The 26,811-nt window shown below is 43.1% G+C and overlaps 1 protein-coding gene across 4 annotated transcripts in view; it reads right to left on the reverse strand.

The window, feature by feature from the left end:
* Positions 1-536: 536 nt before the first annotated feature.
* The window catches only part of GMEB1 (glucocorticoid modulatory element binding protein 1), a 536,371-nt gene continuing 510,096 nt past the window's right edge, over positions 537-26,811 (reverse strand). For all 4 annotated transcript variants that reach the window (XM_044059984.1, XM_044059987.1, XM_044059986.1 and 1 more), the window contains exon 10: positions 537-2,358. In XM_044059984.1, coding sequence (XP_043915919.1) covers positions 1,622-2,358 — 737 coding nt within the window. In that variant the 3' untranslated portion in view covers positions 537-1,621. The remainder of the gene's footprint in view (positions 2,359-26,811) is intronic.

Below are 26,811 nucleotides of genomic sequence, written 5' to 3' on the forward strand. Positions count from 1 at the left end.
AATATTTTTTTCCTCGGTGAGATTTTGTCTGTACTTATGTGGACAACAATGCTCAGTTCAAGTAAGGCAGAATTCAAAGTGACGCCTTTAGCTTTCATACTTAATTGAACAACGTAATCCATCCTTATTCTGTGCCAAGTCTCACTTCCTAACAGTATAACCATGTTGGCATTCTTACTAATTATTATGAAGGATTTACAAAAGGATCCTTAAACAGAAGACATACACAGTTTAGACTTCAAAATTAATGTGAGAAATTTTATAAATGACCACTGTTGTTCTGATGCTTTGAAGCTGCACACTGTCAAGGTAACATTTAAACTTAAAATCCAGTGTCTTATTATGGAGAATGACTGAGGGTTCACCTATACAGTGTTGCTAAAACTGCATTTACAAAGAAGCATAACAAACATTTGTGATACATGATTAGAACTTGTGTATTGTTTTCAATCAATGGTTCTTAGTACTGGAACAAAGAAAACATTATGAAACATGGGAATACTGCAGAATGCAGCTAACAAAGACTGCCACAACTCTGCCTTTTGAACGGACTCCTTTAATTAGGTCTTTGGCCCTATCAGACAAAGATAAAAATATGGCGATCATGTCATATAAAAAATAAAGTATTGCAGTGTGAAAAACTCAGCAATCTTCACACTTCACAAGTACAGTAACATGACCGAAACATCAAAAATGTTTCTGTTTTCTCTGACAAGACAGCACTTATTCTGCATAAGAAATGAGTTGTTCTTTAACACTCAGATGTTATTTATTCTCGCTTTTAAACACCAGTAGAGATAAAAATGGCAAGATAACAAGTTCTACATTTGCTCATCACAACACTGACAAAGGCAGTATAACAATTTGTCAGCATTGTCATAAGTGGTGTTTCCAATGGTACCATTATACTAGAATACTTAGAGTGAGACAGCAACACTCACAATGTTGATAATGTCACAAAACATTTGTGCAACCCTGAAGCCAGTATTTCGAACCAAAGCAAAACAGTTAAATATTTACACAAACAGCAAGTTTCAAAGTAATGTGCCATACACTGATGCAAAACCTGAACGAAAAATAGACTCAAATCGTGCAGTTTATCATGACATTCAAGGGGCAGAATTTTGTAACCTAACAGTTTTATCAGTTCTAAATTTACACGTCTGCCCCTCACATTTAAGACAAACTGCCTAATTCATGTCAGGCACTTACTTGTGTCCTACTCATTGTGCAACAGACACTTTTTCCTTTTCTTGATGCCAGCCTTAAAATGCAAACAAAAGCTTCATACAGCTGTGCTCAAACATCCCAAAAGCTTCAACTGCAGGTTAAGTATGTAATACTTCATTTTAAATTGTGTTAGTCATTTTTCTTTTCACTCAGATATGTGTAGAAAAAATGTAGTTTACCTCTCTTAAAGCATGAATTAGGCAAGTCATTTTCAGTGACTGCACCCAAAAGAAACAAAAATCTTTGAGAATATTTTTTTTTTCTAAATATAATTCTGTGAAGTCTGGATTTCTTGATGAAAGAATGAAGTGATTTTTTTATTTTTTAAATAACTGTAACAAAACAAGAAAATGTAATGGAAGCAATAATATTACAAAACTTGATAGAACATTCATTTGGCCTCAGTTTCTTCATGATGCTCCTCAAGTACAACAATTTCCACATTCTGGAGCTGTTCCTGGTGTTCCTCTATCTCCTCAATGACCTTGTCCTCTGTCTTGATCTCTGTTATTGTCTCAGTCACTGTTTCAGCCTCAGTCTCTGCCTCAAGTTCAGAAACTGATGCAGGGTTTATTTGAATGACTGTCTGTGTTTCCTCAGAAGATTCGTCAACATTCTGTACCACTGAAGCCAGAGCTGAATCCACAGTCACAAGCTCAACAGGGCTCATTATTGCACCCATGTTTGCCAAGGTGGCACTGTCCTGAATGGCAGCAGAGCTCAAGAGAGCCAGACTAGAAGATGGGTGAATTGTAATGGTGTCGGAGGAGGTGGTTTTGGGAGATGATACCATAGTGGCATACCGCAGAATCTGTGTGCCACCGGGAAGAGTGTGAACAGTTACGGGATTACCCTGCTGACTTATGGTTGCCACTGGAATGTTACTCAATGAAAATGACTGTCCCATTTGCCCGATGGTGATAGGTGAGATGACAGTGTACTGTGGCTGTTGCACCTGGGCCGTTGGGGTTAAAATAGTAGCAGATGCTGGCCTCTGAAGTCTTGGTCTTTTGGGGGGTTTTGGAGCACTTGAAGGCATCAACACCACATTCTGGAAAGCTTGCCTCTTTAGATTTAAATTCTGATCCCGCATCTGCTTCTTTTGTTCTTCCAGCTGACGTTCCAAATCTGTGAAAGAAAAACAGAATAAAAATAACCATACATAATTAGCACTGGTAAACTCAATAATTTAACGTTTAAAATATTTCACCATCACCATCAACCCTCTTTTCCCTATTTTCTACATGACGTTGGGGTGCCGTGTCAACTTCACCATCTCTCTCTCTCTATTCAGTGCCACTCTCCTGCCTACTTTGACACTCATACCTGATTGTCGCAGGTCTTCTCTCACATAATCCATCCATCTTCCTCACAGCAAGAGGTTCTCCGGTTCGATTCTTGACTGGGGTGACTTCTGTGTGGAGTCTGCATGTCTTCCTTGCCTTCGTGTGAGTTTCCTCTGGGTGCTCCGGTTTCCTCCCACGTTACAAAGACATGGGTCTGCAGTGTTTCTCCCTGGGCCTCTGCTGAAAATTGGCTTTGTTCCAAGTCGGACTTTCCTGGTTAACAAATGTTAAATAAATAAATAATCTTGCAGGACACCCTTGTTTTCTTTTTCCTTCTTCCTGTCTGTCCCAAATCTTCTTCAGTAGATTGAAAACTGCCATGTACCCAAACCACAGTAATCTGTTGTCTTTCACCTTTTCTGCAATTGCAGCTACTTTACTGTCTGTTCTTATGTCCTCATTTCCTTACCTGTCTCACACTGTGCATCTTACCACCCATCTCAGGCACTTCATCTCCATCATCCTCCAGCTTCCTCAACTGCTCAGGTTTCTGAGCCATACAGTAGTACTGGTAGCACCACTGTTTTATACACCTTAATTTTCAGCTTCCTTGGCATTCTTCTGTTATACACCATACCTGATACTGTGCCAGCTGGATGCAGCCTTTCCGATTCAAGCTTTGACTTCCTCACTGAGACTACTCCTCTGTTCAACCACCCCTCCCCGATACCCTGAAGCTGTTAACCAGTTCCACTATTTTCCCTTCTATCTCAATTCTCAGCTTCTTCTGAGCTCCACCATTTGCTCATATTACAACTGGCTTATCTGCACTCAATCCCATGTGCCTTCAGTTTTGCATTCCATTCACATATCCTTTGCTAAAATTCTTGTTCAGAGTCTGCCTGTAATGCCACATACTCTGCATACAGTAGCTTTGCTGATCTGTCCCCTCTGACCAATTTGTTAATTGAGTCCATCACCAGAATGAGCAGCAGTGGGCTCAGAGCTGAACTGTGGTGTAGCCCCACTCCCACTAGGAACCCTACTGTAAGACCGAATACTGTTTGTACTTGACACATTAGGTCCTTGTATATAGATTGCACTAATTCAACCAATATTTCTGGGACTTCGAGACACTGCAGGACTGCCCAAATCAGGTTTCTTGGATCCCTGTTACATGCTTTTTTGAACTCTAGGAATGCCCAGTTTGCCTCACTTCTAGCTCCTTCTCAACTATATGTCTCACTGCAAACATCGCGACAATCGTGCTGCATCCTGATCTGAATCCGAACTGTTCATCTCCCATCTTACTTTTTACTACTCTATTTAAAAGATTTAAGGGTAATGAAAAGGCATTTGATTATAAACAAGCAAATATTCAGTCACTGTGTTACTGAACTCTGTAGTGTTGAACAGCATGCAGTCTGAATAAGTACTGCTGGTATATAAAAAGACTGTTTCCCTTCTTAACAATGTTATGTTTAGACATACCATGGTGCTACACAAGGAAGAATGTGACAGTTACAGTTTGATTAGCCTCAAATTTTATTCTCATTAAAGCTGCTACAATTCATGAATTCAGACATAACCTGGGAAAATTAATACAAAGAGAAGGTAAGCAGCCTAGCACCCAAGATAGAATCTTTATAAATAAAACAAATACCCACAGAAACATCATGAGAACATTAACAACAACAAAGTTCAAATCTAATATAAAACAATTTGCAGTATCAATCTTCATATTATATTTGGAGTAGACCTTAAACCTACTACTTAGATAAAAATCACCTATAACAAACAGCAGACTAAGCTAAGACAGTCCTCTCTCTTGTGTTTACTACAGAAAAAAAATACATTCTTCAGACCATAAGTACTTAGTATACTCCTGCAACACACAAACATATACACACAAAATTCTCTGTTAATGGGTTTCAAAACCATGACACATAGAACACACTGGAAATGGTATGAAGAAATGGCTGTTACTTTCAACATCAGGTCAAAACACAAGTAATGAGGCAGGGTTTCCAAAATTAAATGGATACCCATGACTCTGAAGGTTTTCAATATTTCTGCCATGAACTTACACAAGAATATGCACTTAAGTCATGGCCAATGGTGGTGAAAAAAAATTTAATTCTTGCTTGACAGGTGGTTTTGTGAAAATATGGAACATCCTTCCAGAAAGGATCACCTTTGTAATAGTTCATAAGGAGTCATCATACAGTTGAGAAAAAAACATTTAAAATGGCCAAATATAATAGTCCTAAGTGAATATGTTTAATGCAAAATTTGGGAAGTGAAATACCACAAAACCTACCTTAGGTTGTGGTCAACTTTCAAAGGACAGATGTGTCTGTGAATTAAGATAGATATTGGTCTTCCACCTTTGTGAAATAAATATACAGAAGGAGTTCCTAAGGTGGACAGCCATGTTTTTTTTGAGGGCTGGGGAAAGAAATTTTAAACTTAACTTATTCATTTAACTGGGCAAGTGAACTGGTCTGTCTTAAACCAGACCAAAAGGGCAAGGGTAAATGCAAAATACATGGACAATTTAGATTAGTCACTCAACCAGCATGTTTTGGGGAGATGGGAATAAACTTGAATAAACCCACAAAACCCATGACGAAACAAAAGAACATGCCAACTCCACAAAGACAGTGACCAGAGGTGAGGCTTGAACTCTGAAAACTGGAGCTGTGAGGCAGAGATCTTTACAATGAGCCACTGTGCTGACACGAGGATGGACCAACTTTTTTTTCAAAAAAAGGAAGGAATCTTCAGTAGACACCAGGAGACTAGGCTTACACTGACTTCGTAAAGCTGAGAAAGTACAGTTTTGTACCTACCATAAATGTAGATGTTCGAGTGCTAATACAGCTGCAGTCATAACAGATGGGTTCTCCTGCCGTCAGGCGGGTCCTCGGTTGGCCGAATTCCAAAGTCTAGGTCCGGCGTCGGTTGTCGTCGCTTCTTCCCTGACGTCAGTGTGACAGGGGTATAAAAGAACCAGCCGACGCCATTTTCTTCATTTTTTCTTGCCCCAGATGTCAGGTGCCCCCAGAGTGAAGGCAATACATAAGTTTGTGTAATAAAGCAATGCCATATAATCAAAATACAGTAGTGCAAGCAAATACATCAAGAATGAATACCCCAATCAGGTTGCATGAGGAGATGTTAGCCAATAGGCCTGTCCCAAGAGGGGAAGGAGGGAGGGAAACCTGGACTGCAGCTGTATTAGCACTCGAACATCTACATTTATGGTAGGTACAAAACTGTACTATGTTCATCGTGCATACAGCTGCAGTCATAACAGATGGGTAGAATCCCAAAGCTAAGAAAGGGGTGGTAGGCACTAGGTGGAACTAGGAGGAGCCAGAATGCCCTGCAAGACTGCAGTGGCAAAGCCCGCTCTAGATTTGGAGTATAGTGGAAGGTGGTAGTGTTTGGAGAAGGTATGCAAAGAACTCCAAGTGGCTGCTTCCAAAATATCTTTGGTAGGAACTCCTCTGAGAAAAGCTGCAGAGGTAGCCGTGGCCCTTGTGGAGTGAGATCTGATGCCTGTAGGTACAGTTTTGCCATGAAAAGAATAGCAAAAGCGTATGCAGTGGGCTATCCATTTTGAGATTGTCTGTTTGGAAATTGGCTTTCCTTGAGCTCCTATAGCATAGGACACAAAGAGCTGTTCTGATTTTCTGAAAGGCTTTGTTCTGTCCAAATAATAACGCAGTTGCCTGTGGATGTCCAAGGAATGTAGTAATCTCTCCCCTTTGTTTTGAGGATTAGGATAAAAGGTAGGTAAGTGTATAGCCTGATTCAAAGCTACCCTGGATACCACTTTTGGCATAAAGGACGGGTTGGTTCATAAGGAAACTGTCCTGATGGAAGATGATAAAAGGCTGCACAGCCATGAGAGCTTGTAGTTCCGATACCCTACAAACTGAGGTAATAGCCAGAAGGAAAGCTGTTTTCCAGGACCAATATTGCAAATTTGATGAGGCAGCTGGCTCAAAAGGAGACAAGGTCAGTTTTTCTAGAATGAAATTGAGATCCCAAGCAGGTATTGGTTGTTTCCTTGGGGGTTTTAGATTCTTAGCCCCTCTGAGGAACTGTCTTAAGAGAGGGTGAGAGAATAAGGGTGGATCAGTGTTGTATTCTGCAGAAATGGCTGAGGCATGGATTTTGATGGAGGAGAATGAAAGTCCACTGCTTAGCAGCTCAGCTAGATACTGTAATATTTGAGGTAAGTTCAGTTTTCCAGGATCCTGGCCCTTTTTCTCATTCCAGACACAAAACCGTTTCCATTTTGCGGAGTAAGCTTTTCTAGTAGACGGCCTTCTGGCCTCCAAAATGACATCCTGCACCTCCTTGGAGAGTAGGGTCTGTTGTGATGCTAAGGAATCTTCCATGCGGCTAGATTGAGTGTTTTTAGCTGACTGTGAAGAGTTTTGAAGCTGTGCTGAGTCAGGAGAAGAGGCATTAGAGGCAGGGTCCATGGTGGGGAATGCGTCAGGCTCCTTAGGAGTGGGTACCAGTGTTGTATTGGGCAGTCTGGAGCAATGAGAATCATCTTTGGTCTGTCTGCTCTGGTTTTTAATAGAACTTTGGGAAGCAGAGGAAGAGGTGGGAAGGCATAAACTGTCATTGATGTCCAACTGAAAGAGAGAGTGTCCACTCTCCAGGCCTTTGGATGAAAAATCCTTGAGCAGAATTTTGTCAATTGGTGATTTTTGTGGGAGGCAAAGAGATCTATGTCTGGCCTTCCCCATGCTTGAATTATCTCTGTAAAAACTTGAGGATGCAACTTCCATTCGTGTGGATCTGTCATATTTCTGCTTAGGTTGTCTGCCAGCGTGTTTTCCTTGCCTGGCAAGTACTGTGCTTGTAGTTCGATTTGTAAGTCCAGGACCATGTTCCAAAGTGACATGGCCAGTCTGCATAGGGGGTAAGAATGGGTTCCTCCCTGCTTGTTTATGTACCACATTACTGTGGTGTTGTCCGTTCTTATCAATAGTTGACCTGGTTGCAGAAGGTCTTTGAAAGCTATAATAGCATTTATTACTGCTAGCATCTTCTTTTGATTGATGTGAAGGTGCTTTTCTTTTTGGGACCATTTGCCCTGAATGCACCGATCTGTCATGTGCGCCCCCCAGGCGTAGTCCGAGGCGTCTGTTGTGATGACTTGATTTGCTTGAGGCTTGTTGAATGGGAGACCTGTGTTTGTTTGGCATGCTTGAGCCCACCACAGAAATTCCTTTTGCGGACATGGAATTAGTGGTATTATTGTTTCCAAGCTGTGGCTGTGTTGAGACCATAGGTTTTTCAGGTACCATTGAAGTTTCCTCATATGCAGCTTTGCACATGGGATTAGTAAGATGCAAGATGCCATGAATCCCAGAGCCTGCAGGATTTTCCTTGCAGTCAGCCTGGTGCAATTTGCTAGTGTTCTGAAGTATTGAGTTAGTTGCCCCTGCTTCTCTGGCGTGAGGTAGGCCATCTGGGTGTTTGTGTCCAAGTTGGCACCCAGGAAAATTATTTTCCGAGAGGATATTAGCCTTGATTTCTTTTTGTTGACTGTGTATCCCAGAGAATTCAACATTATTACATAAGCCAGATGTTTCAGAAGAATGTGCTTGCTGTCCGCTTGGATCAGGCAGTCGTCCAAATAGGGGTATATTTTTATCACTTGAAGTCTGCAGTAGGCAATTACTGATGCCAGGCATTTTGTGAATACTCTGGGCACAGCAGATAAGCCAAAGGGCAATGCAGAGAATTGATAATGGGTTGAACCTGCAAGAAATCTGAGGTATCTTCTGCAATTTTGTCTGACTGGGACATGCAGGTATGCCTCCTTGAGGTCCAATGTTACCAGCAAAGACTCCTTGCCCAGCATGGGAAGAAGCTGCTGTAGAGTGAGCATCTTGAATTTTGGTACGAGTAGAAATGTGTTTAGGATGGATAAGTCCAAAATAGGTCTCCAATCTTTTCCCTTCCTTGGTACCAGGAATAGTCTGGAATAAAAACCATGACCTTGTTCGTGCGTAGGTACCTCTTGAATAGCTTTCATGTCTAAGAGATCTGAAATTTGTCTTTGTGCCTCTGCCCTTTGATTGTGTGGCAGGTTTGGCATGCCTCTCATTTTGGAAGGGTGTGAAAATGGAATCTGTAGCCTCTGTTTATAATGTCCAGGATCCATTTGTCTTTTGTGACAATATGTCAATTTTTTTGAAAATAATGCCAGTTTTCCGCCTAAGGGTGCTGCCATTTGAGTCTTGCTTGGCATGCAAAGGGGAAAGTCATTGGGCTTGCTTTCTGAATGGTGCGAAGTTATCCTCACCACCTCTTTGTGTAGGAGCTTGCCATTGTCTGCCTCTAAACGATCCTTGGGATTGCCCTCTGCCCCTCGGCCTGTATCTACCTCTTTGGGGTCTGTCCATGGCTGGAAAGGACCAATTTTTGGAAGGCCAATTTCTACTGAAACGTGGGGGTTGTACCTGTAGAAAATCTTTCACTGTTTGCATTGATTTAGCCTTTTCCTCCATTTTCCTTAATACCTCCTTAGCATTAGCACCAAATAATACATCCTTTTGTAGAGGGGCATCTAGTAATTTAGCTTTGACATGATCTGGTAAGGTTTGCTCCTTGAGCCAGGCATGTCTACGTATGACTGATCCTGTAACAGCAGCTCTACATGAGGCCTCTAGAGCATCAAAACCACATTGTAAGGTATGTTTACCTACTTGTTCTGCACTGTGCATCAAATCCTGCAACTCCTTCAAGTCTGGTTGTTCAGGTTGTGACATTTTACTTCTCAATTGTGATAACAAAAACTGTTGGTACTTTAGCATATGGAACTGGCAGTTTAATGCCCTCATGGTTAAGGTGGCCGAGGTATATACCTTTTTTCCCCACCTTTCTAAGGATCTGGAATCTCTCTCGGAAGGTAATGGGTTTTTAGCAGTGGAGGCCTTAATTCCCTTGGGACCCTGTGAGATGGTTTCTGGGTCAGCAGCGTGACTTTTGTATAGAAATTGGTGCGAGTCAGGGACCCTGTAGTACCTGTCAGGCTTGACTGGGGCTTGAGGTAGAGAATCCGGGTTAAGGCAGGCCTCCGAGTACACATCATCTAGTATGTCCAAGACAGGAGGTATAGCCAGAGGCCTGTGCTGAGGTAGCAAGAGAAATTCCCTAAGCCTTTTCTTGGAATCTGAATAATCTTGGCCTTCCCAGTGGAAGTGTTCCCTTAAGGTATGCAAAGTTTCCCCAAATGAGTAATCCTCTGGGGGGGATACAGATGGAATGGACTCCTCTGCATCGGAGTCTTCAAAAGGGGAGTAAGAATGTTCCTGTTCATCAGAGTGCTCTGATATAATGGAGCCCTGATCAGAGGAGGGGGATTCTTCCTCCACTCTGGGACTTTTGTCCGGGGGGGGTTGAGAACCCCTGATAAGAGTAATTAAATCCTCAGCCATTTTAAGCATCTGTTTTTTAGGCATGGGGCCTGGAGATGGGCCCTGTGTAGCTTGCCTCTTAGAATGCATGGCTGCTTTAGACTTAGTGAAAGCCTTGATGGAAAAAGAAGAGGAAGGTCTGAAGACACCTTGAGAGGAGGTAGACCTGTCCACACAGTTTGAGATTCACCTCCAAGAGTGGCTTTGGTATCTGTAGTCGGGGTGTGGGCCGAGGAGCCTGCGACCTCGGGCACAGGAGACACCGCCAATGAAGTGTCGTCGGTAGTCAGGGGCTGCGTAGGCACCTTGCTGAGAACCGGACCACATGTAGTCGGCTTTGGTGTGGTGTCGGTAGAGGCCGCGGACCTCGTGTGTCGGTCCTTATCTTTGCGCTTTTTAGACAAAACTGGAGTCGGAGTATCCGACGACATAATATAGTTAAATGTTTTGCCAAAATAATGCTGGGTGAACTCCGCCCGACGCTTAATGGTGCGCTTGTTGAATGTAGCACAAAAACAACAGACCGAGACGTCGTGGTCTGGGCCTAAACAAGGAATACAGAGGGAATGGAAATCCTTATGCGGTATTTGCTTCCCACATGAAATAAAATTATTAACTTTGTCTGACATCGGTCTGAGGCAAGAAAAGTTTCAACGGGTACTTAGCTTTCAAGAAGACTTCGGTTGCAAAATTTTCGTAATTTCAGGAGCTGGCCGACCGGCACTTGCGAACTGCTTCTGCTTCGGGCACCGCGCGGCAAGAAAGACTGAAGAAAATGGCGTCGGCTGGTGCTTTTATACCCCTGTCGCACTTACGTCAGGGAAGAAGCGACGACAACCGACGCCAGACCTAGACTTTGGAATTCGGCCGACCGAGGACCCGCCTGACGGCAGGAGAACCCATCTGTTATGACTGCAGCTGTATGCACAATGAACATCTAATTACACACCTTTAGTGTCATTTGCATTGAAATGCTGACTTCTAGCTCCAGATGAATCCACAGCAACAAAAACTCTTTCTGTTTATTATAAACCAAGACAGATGCTCACAACGAAACAAACAGGCAGTCCCTTGTATTCCTTGTTCATAAATTTATTATTGACAGCAACAAATACGATAACAGATACGGTAAGCGCTTTCGCTAGTAAGCTTCATCAGACCATCTAACAACTCATAAAACAACATCTCTATATATATAAATATTTAAAAATCATTGTTCAATCACAATAGTATCCCAATTAATTAATATAAATTCTTAAAAAGGCGATGTTAAAAACTTGCACAATCCCTAGAACTTAACATTAAGGAGGGAAATACATATATCATTGAACAACAATAAATCATTACTTAATAATTAATACATAAAAGATACATAAATAAAAATATATATATCATCATCTTCTTTCGGCTGTTCCTGTTAGGGATCGCCACAGTGGATCATCTGTTTCCATTTCTTCCTGTCCTCTGCATCTTGCTCTGTCACATCAACCATCTGCATGTCCTCTCTCACCACATCCATAAACCATATCTCAGGCCTTCCTCTTTTCCTGTTACCTGGTAGCTTTATCCTTAGCATCTTTTTCCCAATATACTCAGCATCCCTCCTCAGCACATGTCCAAACCAACGTAATCTTGCCTCTCTGGCTTTGTCTCCAAACCTTCCAACCTGAGCTGACCCTCTAATATACTTATTCCTAATCCTGTCCACCCTCGTCACACCCAGTGCAAACCTTAACATCTTTAAGTTTGCCACATCCAGCTCAAACTCCTGCCTTTTTGTCAATGTCACTGTCTCCAACTCATACAACATAGCTGGTCTCACTACCCTCTTGTAGACCTTCCCTTTCACTCTTACTGGTACTAGTCTGTCACAAATCACTCCTGAAACTCTTCCCCACCCATTCCATCCTGCCTGTACTCTCTTCTTCACCTCTCTTCCACACTCACCGTTACTCTGAACTACTGATCCCAAGTATTTAAACTCGTCTACTTTCGCCACCTCTACTCCTTGCATCCTCACCATTCCTCTATCCTCCCTCTCATTCACACACATATATTCTGTCTTAGTCCTGCTGACCTTCATTCCTCTTCTCTCTAGAGCATATCTCCATCTCTCCAGCATCTCCTCCACCTGTTCCCTACTCTCACTACAGATCACAATGTCATCTGCAAACATCATAGTCCACGGGGACTCCTGTCTGATCTCGTCTGTCAACCTGTCCATCACCATTGCAAATAAGAAAGGGCTCAGAGCTGATCCTTGATGTAACCCCACCTCCAACTTAAACGCAGCCGTCACTCCCACCGCAGACCTCACCGCTATCACACTACCCTCGTACATATCCTGTACCACTCTTACATACTTCTCTGACACTCCCGACTTCCTCATACAATACCACAACTCCACTCTAGGCATCCTGTCATATGCTTTCTCTAAGTCTACAAAAACACAATGCAACTCCTTCTGACATTCTCTGTACTTCTCCATCAACACTCTCAGAGCAAACATCACATCTGTAGTGCTCTTTCCCGGCATGAAACCATACTGCTGATCACTAATCATTACATCCCTTCTTAACCTAGTTTCCACTACTCTTTCCCATAACTTCATGCTGTGACTGATCAATTTAATCCCTCTGTAGTTACTACAGCTCTGCACATCACCCTTATTCTTTAAAATCGGTACCAAAACACTTTTTCTCCATTCCTCAGGCATCCTCTCACTTTCCAAGATTTCATTAAACAATCTGGTTAAAAACTCCACTTCCATTTCACCTAAACACCTCCATGCTTCCACAGGTATGTCATCTGGGCCAACAGCCTTTCCACTCTTCATCATCTTCATAGCTATCCTTACTTCCTCCTTGCTAATCCATTGTACTTCATGATTTACTATCCCCACATCATCCAACCTTCTCTCCCTCTCATTCTCTTCATTCATCAACCCCTCAAAGTACTCTTTCCATCTCCTCAACACACTCTCCTCGCTTGTATGTTTCTCTCATTATCCTTTATCACCTTTACCTGCTGCACATATTTCCTAGCTTGGTCCCTCTGTCTAGTCAATCAGTACAGGTCCTTTTCTCTCTCCTTAGTGTCCCAACCTTTCATACAACTCTTCATATGCCTTATCCTTAGCCTTCGCCACCTCTCTCTTTGCCATGCACCTCATCTCCTTATACTCCTGTCTACTTTCTTCATCTCTCTGACAATCCCACTTCTTCTTTGCCAACCTCTTTCTCTGTAATACTCTCCTGTACTTCCTCATTCCACCACCATGTCTCCTTGTCATCCTTCCTCTGTCCAGATGTCATACCAAGCACCTTTCTAGCCGTCTCCCTTACTAGCTCTGCTGTAGTTACCCAGCTATTTGGTAACTCTTCACTGCCACCCAGTGCCCGTCTTAACTCATCCCTGAACTCCACCTCACAATTACCCTTTTTCAATTTCCACCATTTGATCCTTGTTGCTACCCTCACAATCCTCCTCCTCTTCTTGATCACCAACATCATCCTACAAACCACCATCCTATGCTGCCTAACATAATATATATATAAATATCTCTATCTTATTTCTGCACCCTCCATTTTTTAAGTAAGGGTTCGATAGATGCTCTTTCATTGAAAGTGCAGCCTGACATCCAGCCTGTATACCAAAGCCTTTAGGTTGCTTTATGATACACTGTACGTCACATGTATGCTCCTTGCATAGCATTGGGCATAAAGGTCATGTCTGGAAGTACTATCCTCAAAAGTGAGAGCCCCAGTAGGAATGCCAGTCCAAGGAATAGAGAGGCAATCAGTACGTCCAGAACAGAAATGGACCAGAGGGCAGAGAGAGGGAGTGTATACTGCAACAGTGAAGAGAAGGACATCTACAGTTATAGTAAGATTTTACAAAACTGTTCTATGTCCTTCCATTTCACTGCTGCTGTATTCATTACAATAGGGAGAGTGCCAAAGCTCAGGGAGAGGAGAGGGAGGAGGAAGGACCAGCAGAGCTCTCTAGGAAGTTATGAAGGAATGCCCTAGCAAAACTAGCTCTAGCTCTGGAAACTCCGTCCAACTTGTAGTGCTTGGTAAAGGGATGCAGAGAAGTTCAGACAGCTGCCTCGAGAATAGAGTCCTTAACAGAAGAAAGAAGGCTCTTACCACGAAAGGAACAGCAAAAAGAAATGGCTTTAGAAATCCAAAAAGAAACAATTTGCTTGGACAAAGCCAATCCTAAGGACCTCGGATGAAAGGAAACAAAGAGCTGATGAAATTTACGAAAAGTCATAGTTGTATCCAAATAAAATCTGAATTGTCTATGCACATCCAACGTGTGCAGCATCTTCTCACTGGCAGATTGCAGAGAACGGAAAAAAGTGGGCAAATTAATAGACTGATTATGACAAAACTCATTCACCACATTGAGCATAAAAGAAGGATTAGTACGAAGGGACACCCTGTCCTTATGAAACACCAAAAAAAGCCAATGTTGCAAGGCAGCTGAGGCTGCAGGCTCAAAAAGAGCCTGGGTCAATTTTTCTAAAACAAAATTAACATCTCAGGGAGGAGGAAAGGGTTTCTGGGAGGCCTAATATGAAGGACACCTTTAAGGAATTGTTTAGCTTCAAATCTAGAGGCTAAAGAAGGTAATAAAGGCAGACAAGCAAAAATAGCTGACAAGTCGGCCTTAACAGAAGAATAAGCCAACCCAGCATTGAGCAATTCATACAGATAAGGAGAACCAAAGGAACATCCACAGAAAGTGGATCCAGGTTACGAGAAATACACCAAACAGAAAATCTTTCCATTTGGATAAGCAGGATTTCCTAGTAGTGGGTTTTCTGACCTCCTGCAGAACCCTATGTACGGCCTCAGGAAAAAAATGTCTATGTGGAATCAAAATCCTAATGTCAGCTAAAGAGTGGACAGGTGGAGATGGATGATGGATCCCTTGTCTTGTGTGAACAGGTCCACCCTGTGAGGTAATTTGTGATGACTGTCCTTGGCTAAATGCAGAAGAAAGAACCAATGCTGTCTTGACCAAAAGGGAGTCACCAACAACATTTTGAGAGCATCCTGTTGTATTTTGAACATGACTTTTGGAATGAGGGGATGGAGAGGGAAAGCATAAATAAACGACTTCCAGGAAAGAGAGAGGGCATCCACCTTACAAACCAAAGGACCTGGGATTTTCTCTGTTTAAAGGAGGGGGAAAATTTCCATTTGAAGAGTACCCCACTGGTGGACAATGTCCAGAAACACATCCCTGTGAAGCATCCATTCGTGGGATTGAGTTATGGACCTGTTCAGAGACTCTGCCACAATGTTTTAACCTGAAGGAATGTACACTGTCTGAAGTGTCACATGGAACTGGATAGCTAGTTCCCACACAAGGGGTGCCAACCAGCAAAGAAGATAAGACCTTGCCCCCAACCCCCTTGTTTGTTGACATACTACATCACTCTGGTACTGTCTGTAAACATCTTGGAAGGTCCTGGGGAGAAAAGAGGATGAAAGACCTTCAGAGCAATCAGAAAATCTCTCATCTCCTTGATGTTGATGTGATCTTTCCCATTTAGGAAGCTGCAAGCTGCTCCCCATCCCATGTCTGAGGATTTTGTGAACAGCTCCTGAGAGGGAAGCTGTGGATGAAGAGGGAGCCCTGGACTGACAGTCAACTTCTGAATCCATCACTAAATTTACTGCTTCAGACATGGAAGAAAAGGAATTAAAAAATCGAAGGGATGAGAATGCTAAAGCCAAATTGACTTTAGAAACCATTGAAGTTTTCTCATGTGGAGGTTGGCAAAATGGAGCAAAGGAATAGTGGAAGCCATGAACCCCAGAGCTCTCAGAAATTCCCTTGCTGTCACTGAGGTCAGAGGAAGAAGGGACTCAAAAAAAAAAAAAAGGAAATGAGAGTTAGGGCTTTGGGAGGAAGCATGTGTAGATCAGTGTGTCTGACATACCTTTAAGAAGCTTTCCAGTTAGTCAGCACATGCACATAAGTACTGAGCATGTGCAAGCTATAGTGCCATTTTGAGTGAGCAGCCAGAGTGTGAGCAAGCGACTGTGTAGTCAGTCAATCAGTTAGATAGTTTGTGTAAGTTTAATGCTCCTGCCATCCATCCTGACGTATTTGTATACAATAAACTACTTAAACGAATACCCAAGCCTCAACGTCTTCTTAATACACATAAGAAGAGCGACAGCAGGGATGGAAAATAGGAAAAGTCTGGATCTTGCACCCCAGAAAGACATGATCCTGAGAAAGAGTCAGAAAGGACTTTTTAAAATTTATAGTGAAACCCAGGCTCTGCAGAAGGGAGACTTCAAAATGAAGATTTTGCAACAAAGTCTTTTGAGAGGATGCCTGAAACTGGAGTTTGTCCAAGTTGGGAAAGACTTGGATCCCACTTAGCCTGCAAAAAGCAATCACAGGAGTGAGGTATTTTATTGAATACCCTTGTGGTAGTAGAACGGCAAAAGTGCAAAGCAGAGAACTGAAAAATGCCAGGAAGCAACAGAGAAATGTATAAACTTCCTGAAAGGGGATGAATTGGGATATAGAGATATACATCTTTGAGATCCAGAAACACCATGTAAATCTGAGGAAGCAAAAGAAGGAACAAAATCTGAAGGGACAACATTCGAAAAGAGGGAACCTTCAGAAAAGTATTTAAATGAGAGAGGTCTAAAATTATCTCCAAGTATCCTCTTTCCTGGGTACTAGGAACATTCTGGAGTAAAACCCCTCCCCCTTTGAGAAATTGGAACTTCTCCAATAGGACCCTGAGTCAAGGGATCACAAACCAACCCTGGAAAGAAGGACAGCTGCTCCTGAGAAGAGCTGAGGAATTCCCATAAAAGGGGAAGAGATTTCTAGAGCATGAAATACCCTTGGTGGATAATGGACATAACCCAGGAGTCCTGAGTAATCTTTAACCAATCAGGGAGAGAGAGAGAGAAAGGCGAAGAGAAACATGAATGAAGCTGGAAAGAATAGGATAGTCATACAGCACCTGGTTTATCAGGAATAAAGAGACTTCTGGATACAGAAGTCTGAGTAGCTTTAACAGGAGAACCCTGCTCCCACCTTTTTTGCCCTTGGGGGGAGGGGGCAGGATTGCCTACGAACAAAGGCTGACTTATTGAGGTAACTTCTCTGAAGCTTAGGGACAGCAGAAACAAAAACATGTTTTAAGTTCCTGTAAAGCCTTGTCCTTATCCTGAAGATACTTAAAGCGGCTGGGTTCACCAAACAAGTGTTTATTATAAAGAGGAGCATCCATCAACTTAGCCTTAATATCATCAGGCAAAGGTTGAAGCTGAATCCAAGAATATCTCCTCATCACAGACCCAAAAGCAGCAGCCCTAGAGGAAGTATCTGCTGCTTCATAACTACACTTGATGGAATGATAAGCCACCTAGGAGGAAGTCCATAAAAGGTAAAAGGGAAACAGCAGAAGTCTTCCTTTCAGAGTCTGGAAGATCAAAAATTACCTGAGAGGACTGGGAAAGAACAGCCAACATGTACCTGTACATATGGATCTAATAACAGACTACCCTAAAAGCTAAAGTAACAGAGATATAAACCTTTTTCCCCAACCTTTGCATGGTTTTGATATATTTATCAGAAGGCAGTAACTTAGGAGAAGGTAGCAATCGAGATGGCTTGCCAGAAGCCAAGGGCACCACAGAGGGGTCAGTGGAAGGGCACATGTAAAGAAATTTACAGTTCTCAGTCACCCTATAAAACCTATCAGGTTTCTTGGGGGCTGGGAGTCAGCAGCATTATAAAAGGCAGCCAAAACAGGAGGGACAGCAGAAGGTCTGGGAGAAGCTCATACCACCTTTTCTGTACTTCAGAAACCCAAGCCCATTTAAAAAACCTCCATCAGTCTACAGAACGTGTCCCCAAAGAAATTTCTTCAAAATGAGTATCAGGACTAGTAGATTCCTCTTCCTCAGACCTATAATCTAAAGGAGAAGGAATCTGAGAGGAGTAAAAGTACAGTTTTGTACATACCATAAATGTAGATGTTCGAGTGTTCACACTGCTGCAGTCATCACACTTGGGTTATCCTGCTGTCAGGCGGTTCCCCAGTCGGCCTGAGTTCCAAAGTCTTGGTCCAGCGTCGGTTGCTGTCGCCTCCTCCCTGACGTCAGTGCGACAGGGGTATATAAGATGCAGCCAATGCCATTTTCTTCAGTTTTTCTTGCCCCAGATGTCAGGTACCCCCAAATAGGTAGGCAATTCAAATTGCTAATAAAACATACATAAGAAAAGCAACCAACAACTTTCAGTTACCAGCAAATACTCCCCATAGGTAGTAAAGGGCAGAAGACATAGGTACGTACCAGCAATTAAGAGGGGAAGGAGGGAGGGTAACCTGGACTACAGCAGTGTGAACACTCGAACATCTACATTTATGGTAGGTACAAAACTGTACTATGTTCATCGTGTTACACTGCTGCAGTCATCACACTTGGGTTGAATCCCAAAGCTAAGCTTGGGTGGCTGGTCTATAAAGAGTTAGGATTGGCTAAGAGGCCCTGCAGAACTGCAGTGGCAAATCCTGCTCTGGATTTAGAGTAAAGAGGCAGGTGGTAATGCTTGGTGAAGGTGTGCACTGAACTCCAAGTTGCAGCCTCCAAAATTTCCTTGGTAGGTACTCCTCTGAGAAAGGCTGCTGAAGTGGCTGTTGCCCTGGTGGAATGAGGCCTAATGTTATTAGGGACTGATTTTCCATGCTGTGTGTAGCAGTACTGGATACAGTGTCCTATCCATTTGGATATAGTCTGCTTTGAGATAGCCTTGCCTTTTGATCCTGCAGCATATGCTACAAACAGTTGATCAGTTTTCCTGAAAGCTTTTGTTTTGTCCAAGTAGAAGCATAGCTGCCTGTGTATGTCCAAAGAATGCAGAAGTTTCTCCCCTTTATTTTGGGGGTTTGGATAAAAAGTAGGCAAAAGGATGGTTTGGTTAAGAGCCACACTAGATACCACCTTTGGCATGAAGGTAGGGTTTGCCCTTAAAGATACCCTATCCTGATGAAAAATTATAAAAGGTTCCACTGCCATTAATGCCTGTAGCTCTGAGACTCTTCGTGCTGAAGTTACTGCCAGGAGCAGAGCTGTTTTCCATGATAAAAATTTTAGATCGGCTGTATTGGCTGGCTCAAAAGGTGGTAGGGTCAGTTTTTCCAAAACAAAATTGAGGTCCCAAGTTGGTGTTGGTGCTCTCCGGGGCTGTCTTATGCTTTTAGCCCCTCTGAGGTACTGCTTTAGCAAAGGATGAGAGAATAAAGGAGGATCCGTGTTGTAATGTGCAGAAATGGCAGAGGCGTGAATCTTAATTGATGAAAAGGATAGGCCTCTGTCCAGCATCTCAATTAAGTATTGTAAAATCTGAGGAATGTTTGGAACAAGAGGGTCAAGGCTGTGAGCCTGGTTCCAGGCGCAGAATCTCTTCCATTTTTCTGAGTAAGCATTCCTGGTGCTAGGCCTCCTGGCCTCCAAAATGACATCCATAACAGCTTTAGAGAGAGATGTTGCCTGTTTGACTAAAGTATCTGCCATGCAGCCAGGTTTAGGGTTTTGAGCTGACCGTGCAGGCTCGGATTGTTTTGTTGAGTCAGAAGGTGTGGAATTTGGGGCAAAATCCATGGTGGGCCCTGAACCAAGTTCCTTAAGATAGGGTACACCAGTGCTGGCGTGGCCAGTCTGGAGCGATCAGGATCATCTGTGTTTTTTCTTGTCTGGCTTTTAGGAGTACCTTTGAAAGGAGAGGCAGTGGTGGGAAGGCATAGACTTTTAGGTTTTTTCCAGCTGAACAGAAGAGCATCCACTTTCCATGCTTGTTTGTGATAAGTCCTTGTGCAGAATTTTTGTAGTTGGCAATTCAGAGGGGAGGCAAAAAGATCTATGTCTGGGCATCCCCATTTCTGTGTTATCATGCTGAAGATTTGTGGGTTCAATTTCCATTCGTGAGGGTCCATGATATTTCTGCTTAGGTTGTCTGCCAGAGTATTTTTCTTTCCTGGCAGGAATTGTGCTTGCAGGTGAACTTGGTACGTTAGAGCTGTGTTCCACAAGGTCAGGGCTTGCCTGCATAGGGGATAAGAGTGAGTGCTCCCTTGTTTGTTTATGTACCACATTACTGTGGTGTTGTCTGTCTTTAGTAATAGTTGTCCTGGGTGTAGAAGGTCCTTGAAAGCTGTTAGGGCATTTTGAACAGCCAACATCTCTTTTTGATTGATGTGAAGATGCATCTGGTCTGTGGTCCACTTGCCCTGAATGCATGTTCCTGCCATGTGTGCTCCCCAGGCGTAATCCGAAGCATCTGTTGTTAGAGTTTGCCTGGCTGTGGGTTGGGTAAAAGGCTGACCCTTGTTTAGGTAACATGCCTGTGCCCACCATCAAAACTCCTGTTGTAGGCAGGGAATTATTGGAATTACTGCTTCTAGACTGTGAGAATGTCAAGTCCAAACACTTTTTAGGTACCATTGTAATTTCCTCATATGCAGTCTGGCATATGGTATTAGTAGTATGCAGGATGCCATGAATCCCAGAGCCTGCAGAATTTTTCTTGCAGGGAGATGGGACGTTTTTGCCAGTAGTTGAAAATATTGAGTTAGTTGCACTTGTTTGTCTGGCGTGAGGTAAACCATCTGGGCCGTTGTATTTAAGCTGGCACCCAGGAATGTAATCTGTTGTGAGGGCACTAGTTTTGACTTCTTTTCGTTTACTGTGTACCTAAAGAAATTAGCAACCTTTTCACAAATGCCAGATGCTGTAGAAGAATGTCCTTTGTCTCTGCTTGAATGAGGCAGTCGTCCAGGTATGGATATATTTGAATTCCTTTTTGTCTGCAAAATGCAATTACTGGTGCCAGGCACTTTGGCTTATCCACTGCGCCCAGGATCTTCACAAAGGGCAGTGCAGAGAATTGGTAGTGCATTGTACCAGATTTGAATCGGAGGTATCTTCTGCAATTTTGTCTGATAGGGACATGCAGGTATGCCTCTTTGAGGTCCAGAGTAACAAGCCAAGCCTTCTTGCCCAGCATGGGTAGAAGCTGCTGTAATGTCAACATTCTGAATTTCGGAATATCCAGGTAAGTATTCAGAATTGAAAGGTCCAGTATAGGCCTCCAGGCTTTGTCCTTTTTGGGGACCAGGAAGAGTCTTGAGTAAAATCCTTGTCCTTGTTCCTGTTGTGGTACTTTTTGTATAGCTCTCATATCCATGAGGGCTGAAATTTGTTTTTGTGCCTCTGCCCATTGGTTTTGTGGCAGGTCTGGCATTCCTTTTAGCTTTGGTAAAGTATGGAAGTGGAATCTGTAACCTTGAGACACAATATTCAGGACCCATTTGTCTTGGGTGATTGTTTGCCAGTTTTGAGAAAAAAGTGCTAGTTTTCCCCCTAAGGGGGCTTCCAGAAGGGACGTGCTTGGCGTACGCAAGGGAAAATCATTGTGACTGTTTCCTGTAAGGCTGAGACTTGTCCTCACCTCCTTTTGGGGTTGAGATGCCCCACTGTCGTTGTCTGATTGAGCCTTGGGATTGAGATCTGCCTCTTGGGCATCTACATCTGCCGCTCTGTGGCCTGTCTGACACTGGAAAGGACCAATTTTTTGTTGGCCAATTTCTGCTAAACCGAGGTGGCTGTACCTGTAAGAAATCCTTGACTGTTTGCATAAATTTAGCTTTATCCTCTATTTTCTTTAACACCTCTTCTGCCTTAACACCAAACAAGGTATCATGTTGTAAAGGAGCATCCAATAACTTTGCCTTAACATGTTCAGGTAAACTCTGTTCTTTTAACCAAGCATGTCTTCGAATAACAGAGCCTGTAACTGCGGCTCTACAAGAGGCCTCTAAAGAATGAAAACCACATTGCAGAGTATGTTTTCCCACCTGTTCAACTGAATGCAATAAATCCTGCATTTCTTTACAATCAGGAGCTTCTGAGCTAGCAAGCATTTTCTGTTTTAACTGAGCCATTAAATATTGTTGGTATTTAAGCATGTGAAACTGGCAATTTAAAGCTCTTACTGCTAAAGTTGCAGATGTGTATACTTTCTTCCCCCATCTATCCAAAGGTCTGGAATCTCTGTCAGAAGGTACTGGATTTTTTGCAATGGAGGCCTTAACCCCTTTTGGACCCTGGGAAATAGTTTCTGGATCAGCAGAAGGGTTTTTGTATAGAAACTTGTGAGAGTCAGGGACTCTATAATACCTATCTGGCTTGGCTGGAGCAGGGGGCAAAGAGTCAGGAGATAAGCTGGATTCACAGAACACATCATCCACAATGTCTAGTACAGGCGGAATAGCCAGGGGCCTGTGCTGAGGCAATAAGAGGAAATCCCTGAGCCTTTTCTTGGATTCTGAGTATTCCTGACTTTCCCAATGGAAATGTTCCCTCATGGTATGTAAAGTTTCCCCAAAAGAGTAATCCTCAGGAGGAGAGGCTGAAGGGATAGATTCCTCAGCATCAGAGTCCTCATAGGGGGGTAAGGAGTATCCCTGGTCTGAAGAGGAATCAGAAGAAATGGAAACCTGATCAGAGGAGTCAGTCTGTATCCTGCCTAGGCCTTTTCTCAGGAAGGGGATGGGAACCCCTAATTAGAGTAATGAGGTCTTAGGCCATTTTAAGCATCTGTTTCTTAGGCATGGATGACTGTCCAGGAGAATGCTGTACTTGTTTCTTTGTCTTTAATGGTACCTTTGTCTTGGCTGTTGATTTAATGGTAAGTTGTGAAGGTCTGAAAACACCCTCAGAAGCCGGTGCCTGCTCAGCGGCTCTGGACCCATCTGAGGGATAAGTTTCTGTAGGCCCAATACCTTGAGTTTCCAGAGGCCTAGTTGTCTCCACGTGGAAGTCGGAGGCAGCCTGTGGCTCTGAGGTAGCGGGTGTCAGGGGCTGCGAAAGCTCCTCACTGAGAACCGGCGACTGGCCTAGAAGAGGTTTTGTCGTCTGTTTTGGACCTCGGAAGCCTGTCTTTATCCTTGTCTTTGCGTTTTTTTGGAGTTGTGGTCGTCAGTTGATCCGACGGCATAGTATAATTGAACCTTCGGCCAAAGTAGTGCAAAGCAAAATCAAAACGTCTTTTTATAGTGCGTTTGTTAAATCTAGCACAAAACCGACAACTAGTGACGTGATCAGGGCCTAGGCATGGAATACAGTAAGAGTGGAAGTCCTTAAGAGGTATTTGCTTCCCACAAGAAATACAATTATTAACTTTTTCTGACATTGGTCTGAGGCAAGAAAAAAAGTTTCCCCAACGGGGTACTTAGCTTTATTGAAGACTTCGGATCTGAGATTCAACTTCAAAAATCTCAGGAGTCAGCCGACCGGCACTTGCGAACTGCTTCTGCTTCGGGCACCGCGCGGCAAGAAAGACTGAAGAAAATGGCGTCGGCTGCATCTTATATACCCCTGTCGCACTGACGTCAGGGAGGAGGCAACAGCAACCGACGCCGGACCAAGTCTTTGGAACTCAGGCCGACTGGGGAACCACCTGACTGCAGGATAACCCAAGTGTTATGACTGCAGCAGTGTAACACGATGAACATCAAGGGATTCCTCATCGGAATCCACTCCTCCTCAGAGGAATCCTGTTCCCTGGGTTTTCAATGGGAATAGAGGACCAAGGAAGAGCTGGAACAGAAAAATCCCAGAAGAGGTTTTAAAGCCATCAAAGCAGTAAACAACCCCTGAATGAAATTCTGCCATTCACTCTGTGGGTCCTTAGCAGCTGGAATAATATGTTTAGTTTTCTGCTTTTTTTTTAAGGGGACATCTGCCTTATAAAATGTAGAAGGGTCCAATCCCAGATGGCATTCAATAATTGTAGTGGGGACATCTTCTCTGACTGAAATTTGAGGAACACCCCTAGGCCCCCCCAGAAATAATCACCTGCAGTTCCTCCTGAACATCTAATGTGGATGTTTGCAAAGCCTCCAAGGACATGCCTAAGGTCGGATCCCCACCGGCCTCCAAACTGGTCATGGCCGAAGAATCCAGCGATGGAGCCAGGTGAACCTCAGGGCTTTCACTTGCCTCAGGAGAGATGTCTGGCAGAGGCTGTACAGCAGAAGAATCTGGCCTAGACTTCTTGGCCGCCTTCTTCACAGACGGCTGCCCCTTGGAGTGGAAGTTCCTTCCATTGCGTCTTTAGCGAAGAGCTTAAGACATTGATTCTCCAGATACAAAGCCAAAGAAGAATGCCTACTACAGATGGTCTTGGGAACAAAGGCCTGACAGGCCTAGGCAAAACATGCACTGCTTGTGATGGTTTTTATGGGGAATATGTCTCTCACACTGGCATTTACCCTTCTTGGATAACATGAAACCCCACAAGCAATAAAAATTAAAAACAAAGATAAGATACAAAAAACCCCAATGGGGCACTTATCTGCAACGGCTTGGCGAACCAGCAACAGAATGGGCATTCAGAATGGTGATCCAGAGATGACATTCAGATTGGCGGCAAAGAAGTTCTAAGGATTGTATGTATGGACGTCGCCTTTATATCCCATGCTACACAAGAAGCATACACATGATGTACGGTATACCGTAAAAGCAAACTAAAGGCTTTGGCATACTGGCTGGATGTCGGGCCACCCTTGGCAGGGGATCCCTATTGTAATGAATACTGCAACAGTGAAATGGAAAGACATCAATTCTTTTTAGTGAAAAAAAGAGAAAATTAAAGCCATGCAACATCAAAGTGACTTGAGGATGCTAAAAATGTATGTGCAACTTACCAGAATGGATATGAAGCTTCTACAGTTGTGTGAGGGTACTCATCATCAAGTACAGCTATGTATGCACCTTATCACAATAGTAAATGTCTGAGTATTATCACTGCTACAGTCATAACTTAAGAGATCTCTTCATGGATGTGCCTATAGATCTCCAATATCTATCTCAGCTTTTAGATTAAGGTTTTGCTTCTATTTCCCTTAAGGTTCACCCTTCAGTCATATCTGCTTGCCTGTCTGGCAGGCCAAGTATGATATCCAGCTCCACTTTCAGTGTGTGTACTGCTCCCCCTTCAGCCAGGCTGATGTCACCTTACCACATACATTTCAATGAACCTGCCACAGAAGTAGCATTCCCAACACTATATTTAGTTCTTTCTTGCACCTCTTCAGATCAGAGCAGAGCCATACTAATAGTTCATGGCATTTAGAGATTCCCAGGGACCAAGTCTGAGACCTAAATAATCTAAGCTTCCCTGAGGGGCCCAAGCAAAAAGAAGGAAGGGACCAACAATTAAAATAAAAAAAAATCGGGGAGATGAGAAGAGAAAAGATACTTTGTTCCAAAACACTTCAAGCAGTATAGTGGGTAGAGGGAAAGTCTGCAACAATGACCACACAAACATCTCCTGTTATGGACAGCTGTTTACACAACTGTACTATGCTCTTTATGTTGACTTTATGTTATGTACAGTCATAAACTAAGGGAAGATTCCCAGAACTGTCCGATAATAAGGGTGGTTAGTTTAGAAGAGGACATGTTTTCAATACAGCAGATGTGAACGCCTTAAACCCGGAAATGATGTCCAACCTATAATGTTTTGCGAAGGTGTCAGAGGACAATCTAACTGCCTTTACGATGTTCTGGGCACAAACTCATTTGACCCATGCTGTGATAGCTACTGCTTTTCACAGAATGGGATCATACCTTATAATGCAAAGTCCATGACATTTGTTAACATTTTACTACAATGGGTTATCCATGTGGAAATGGTCTGTTTTATCAGTGGAAGCCCTTGTTTGGTCTCCGCAAAGGAGACAAAACATTCTCTTTTGTGGTATTCTTTATCCTATCCAGGTGTTATCTTATGTGTCTTGGGAGTGCATTATCCTCTCTCTTTTGTTCTGCAGATTAAGGGGAAATAAAGTTGCATTGTTTGATTCAGTATCACTTCAGAAAAAACTTTTCGCATGAATGAAGGGACAGTGTGCAGGGTTAATCTATTTTTCTGAATATCACGTACGGCTGAAGTTCTGGCACTTTTCTAGCTGATGTGGCTGCAATGAGGAGTGCAGTTTCCAGGTCAGGAATTTTAAGGGTACAGAAGCAGCTAATTTAAAGGTTCATTTTTCCAATATAAGTTTTAAGTCCCAAGCAGGTAAGCAATCTTCTGTGGGGCCTGAAGATGCAGGATGTCCTTTAACTGGAAGTCTGAATGCCAGTTAGGGGGGAGACTAGAAGCAGGTAAGTACTGACAAAATGTAAACTTTAAGCGAGGTATAAGCTAAACTTGAAGCAAAAAGTTAACATATATATATATTTGAGGTCCAGATACATATCCACCTAGCTTAGCTGCATGTTTCTCCATTAGCATCAGAGGGAAAGCCTTTTCCATTTTGCTAGAAATTTTTTCTTGTATTGGTCTTCAAGTCTCCTTCATATTTATTAGCACATCTTTATAATAAAAGTGTCCAAAGTAGAATAAGATCAGATCCGTCAAGCTGTTAGGGTCAGTGTGGAGAGACTGGGATGTGCAAGGGATCCCCAGCATTGCATCATAAGATTCACATGCTGTAGCAACAGGAGACGTTTCTCTTCTGATATTTCAAGATGGTAGGAAACCAGTGCTGTCTTGGCCACAAAGGTCAATCAGGAAAAATTCTTGGCTGTTCCTCCATCTTTGGATGATCCTGAATCGCAAAGACATAGGGTGGTGGTGGTTGGGGGAAATCATACAGAAAGAGACTTGTACAGTTCAGAAAGAAGCCACCTACTGTCGAGGCTTGCTTGTGTGCTGCTCTGAAACAGAATGTTTTCAGCTGTTTTTTTTTTTTTTTACTCAGAGAAGCAAACAGGTCT

Source organism: Protopterus annectens, chromosome 1.part2 (genome assembly GCF_019279795.1).
Source record: "Protopterus annectens isolate FY-2018-M chromosome 1.part2, PAN1.0, whole genome shotgun sequence".
Lineage (NCBI taxonomy): Eukaryota > Metazoa > Chordata > Ceratodontiformes > Protopteridae > Protopterus > Protopterus annectens.